The 3,083-nt window shown below is 51.0% G+C and overlaps 1 protein-coding gene across 1 annotated transcript; it reads right to left on the reverse strand.

Annotated features, from left to right (window-relative positions):
* Positions 1–799: 799 nt before the first annotated feature.
* LOC134411486 (natriuretic and helokinestatin peptides-like) lies at positions 800–2,792 on the reverse strand. The gene is made up of 2 exons (XM_063145315.1): positions 2,697–2,792; positions 800–1,405 (listed from the first exon to the last, which is right to left on the reverse strand). The coding sequence occupies exons 1-2, from the start codon at positions 2,790–2,792 to the stop codon at positions 800–802; spliced, it is 702 nt and encodes a 233-aa protein (XP_063001385.1).
* Between the last annotated feature and the right edge of the window lie 291 nt (positions 2,793–3,083).

Raw genomic sequence — 3,083 nt, forward strand, 5'->3', positions numbered from 1 at the left:
GTAAATGAATCACCTATCAATCGAGAACCAACAGAAGGAGCAGAAAGAGATGATCAGAGCCCGACCAGAGCAGACTGTCAAGTTTAGGACAGCGAACCTCTCAGCCTGGAGAAGATCTGGGGGGCGGGGGGGGGATCCCAGTGGTGGGCGGGGCTGAAAGCAAAAGCGGCAAGGCTAAAATGACCAGCATATTGTAGTTAGCATAGTTACATTATGGAACTCACTACCACAAGATGTGGGGATGGCCATCAATCTGGATGGCTTTAAAAGGGGGCTTGGATAAGTTCCTGGAGGAGAAGGCTATCCATGGCTACTAGCCCTGATGGTTGTGTGCTACCTCCAGTATTCGAGGCAGTAAGCCTGCGTGCACCAGTTGCTGGGGAACATGGGTGGGAAGGTGCTGTTGCACCATGTTGTGCTTTGTGGGGTCTCTGGTCGACACTGCTTGGCCACTGTGTGAACAGAGTGCTGGACTAGATGGACCCTGGGTTTGATCCAGCCAGTCCACCCCTCTGCCCCACCCGGTCACGTTCAAATAGATTTAAATTGAACACCAACATAATCATAGAATAGTAGAGTTGGAAGGGACCTATAAGGCCATCGAGTCCAACCCCCTGCTCAGTGCAGGAAGCCACCCTAAAGTGAATTGATGAGTCGATTAAAAGGCAGAGGATAAATCAAGGCAGCAGTGTGAAGTTGGTTTAGATATTTACTTTTTATTTATTTTTAAATACAGACCTTTGCTGCAATTATGCTGTTGTAGTTGTTGGATTTGAGGATCCAGGCCATCCCCCTTCAATTATTTTTTCCCACTGTAGCCAGAGTTTGAGCTTCCACATCCCATCCCACTCACGGTCCCAATCCGTTCGATCTTTTGACCAAAGCAGCCATCTCCTGGATAGAGCCGCTTGTTCCTCCTTGCTGACCTCCAGAAAGAGCGCCGGACTTTGTGGATGAGTTTCCGAAGGGCATTTTCGTCGAAGGATCTCGGCTCGTAGTTCACAAACTGAGGAGGGTTTTCATCGGAGTCTCTGGGCACTAAGGGCACGAACGGAGGAGGTTTTGCAACGGAGGACTTGGGAATGAAGGGCATGAACTGAGGAGGTTTTGCAACGGAGGTCCTGGGCACTAAGGGCTGATGAGGCGGGACATTTTCACTCTCAGCCCTCGGCTCGAAGGGAAAAATTGGAGGTGGGAAGTTTTCCTCGGAGGCTCTCGCCAGGGCAAGGTCCAGCTGTGGAGCATTTTCATCCACGTCTCTCGGCACCGTGGGCATATATGGAGGAGGAAGATTTTCCTCGGCTCTTGGTTTCTGCACGTCGGGCCCCAGTGGAGGGACGTTTTCCTCAGCGGCTCTCTTCTGCCTCAGTTCCCTGGAATCGTCCTCGAACCGTTTAGACAGGGACTGAAATTGCACAGGGTGGGGGGGGATAGGAGAACGGCAACATAATGAGCAGAAAGACATCATCATCATCATAATCATCATCATCATCATCATCATCATCATGCATCATCTAGGCCAGTGGTCTTCAACCAGTGGATCATGACCCAAAACTGGATCATGGAATCATAGAATAGTAGAGTTGGAAGGGGCCTATACGGCCATCGAGTCCACCCCCCTGCTCAAGGCAGGATCATGGCAAAGCTGTTGCCACCATGTTGGGGAATTGTGAAAGCGGGTCCCATGTTGCTAGTTGGAACCAGTCGAAGACCACTGAGAAGAGAAGACTGAGGGGAGACATGATAGTACCCTTCAAGGACTTGAATGGTTGTCACACGGAGGTGGGCCAGGATCTCTTTTAAATTATAATTCAACTGCAAAACAGCCATGAGCTTCTATTGTGTATTTTCACCTGTGTGTTGATGTAGTTTGATACAGTATTTGCACTGTGTAATTTCCTTTTTATATTGACAGGTGTGGCCCAGCTTTGGATGATTTTCTGGGTTTTTTGGTGCAGTTTTAGCTGTGTGGAACCTGGTTGCCCCCTCCACTTCCTTCCTTAGTCCTAATTGATAGCCACTCCCCAGTGGAAGCGCTTTCCGCTGCATGTGGAACCTGGCTGCCACTTACTCTTGATGCCTTAGTCCCGAATGGCACCTGCTTCCTGGAGAAACAGGTTCCTTCTGTGTGTGGAACCTGGCTGCCACCTCATCTTTCTCCCTCAGTCCCTGGTGGTTGCAGCTTCTTGCTGTGTGCGGAACCTGGCTGCCACCTCATCTTGCTCCCTCAGTCCCTGGTGGTTGCAGCTTCTTGCTGTGTGCGGAACCTGGCTGCCACCTCATCTTGCTCCCTCAGTCCCTGGTGGTTGCAGCTTCTTGCTGTGAGCGGAACTTGGCTGCCACTTCCTCTTTACCACCTTAATCCCCCCCCCAAATGGAAGCCACTTACTGAAGGAAGGGCTCCCAAGTCAGAGCCGATGACTTCCACATCAGAAGTCATAGAAAGAAATTGCTTGAGGGATGTGAGTAAGGTGAAGAGTTGCAGCAAAAAAAAAAAACAGGCGCTCTGGTCTCACCTGTGTGCTCCCTTCTCCCACTTTCTGAGCTGGTAAACTCCTAACTCCTCTGTGTGTGTGTGCGTGTGTGCATGTGTTCTAAATGCACCCAGCACCCCATTTCGCACTCGGCGTGTCTTTAAATCCCCAAAGCTTCCCCATCATTTTAGAGGAAACCCGCCAGGTGTGGTGGTCTCTTACCTGGCCTCTTTTCAAGGGGTTCGCTCTCCCTTGGTCATAGGTGAAGAACAGTAGCAGCAGCAGGAGCGAACCGGAACAGGTGAGTTTGAAGTTCATCTTTACGTTGCCTCCCCTGTCGGCGGTGGGTCCTCAGGGCACACTTTCCCCCCCCCCCGATCCTTTCCCCCGTGGCGAGGTGAGAAGGCTCCTTCTCTGTGCAGCTTTTATGTCTCCCGTGGCTCCTCCCAAATCCACCTCCCGGCTCCTGGAAAATGCCCAAGGATTCGATTAAGTGGGCCTGGTCTTAGGTTAGAAGAGAGGGGATCTGTGCTAAAGCATTCTGCCAGTGTCTGCATCCCTGCAGGTGGAATTTTTCTCCTGTTTCAACTGCCAACAACAGCAAAAGAA

Source organism: Elgaria multicarinata, chromosome 20 (assembly GCF_023053635.1).
Source record: "Elgaria multicarinata webbii isolate HBS135686 ecotype San Diego chromosome 20, rElgMul1.1.pri, whole genome shotgun sequence".
Classification (NCBI taxonomy): Eukaryota; Metazoa; Chordata; class Lepidosauria; order Squamata; family Anguidae; genus Elgaria; species Elgaria multicarinata.

Coding starts and splice junctions, on each gene's coding strand:
- LOC134411486 (XM_063145315.1), bottom strand. CDS start 2,792: ATGAACTTCAAACTCACCTGTTCCGGTTCGCTCCTGCTGCTGCTACTG. Junction 1,406..2,696: donor ACCCCTTGAAAAGAGGCCAG/GTAAGAGACCAC, acceptor GTGCAATTTCAG/TCCCTGTCTAAACGGTTCGA.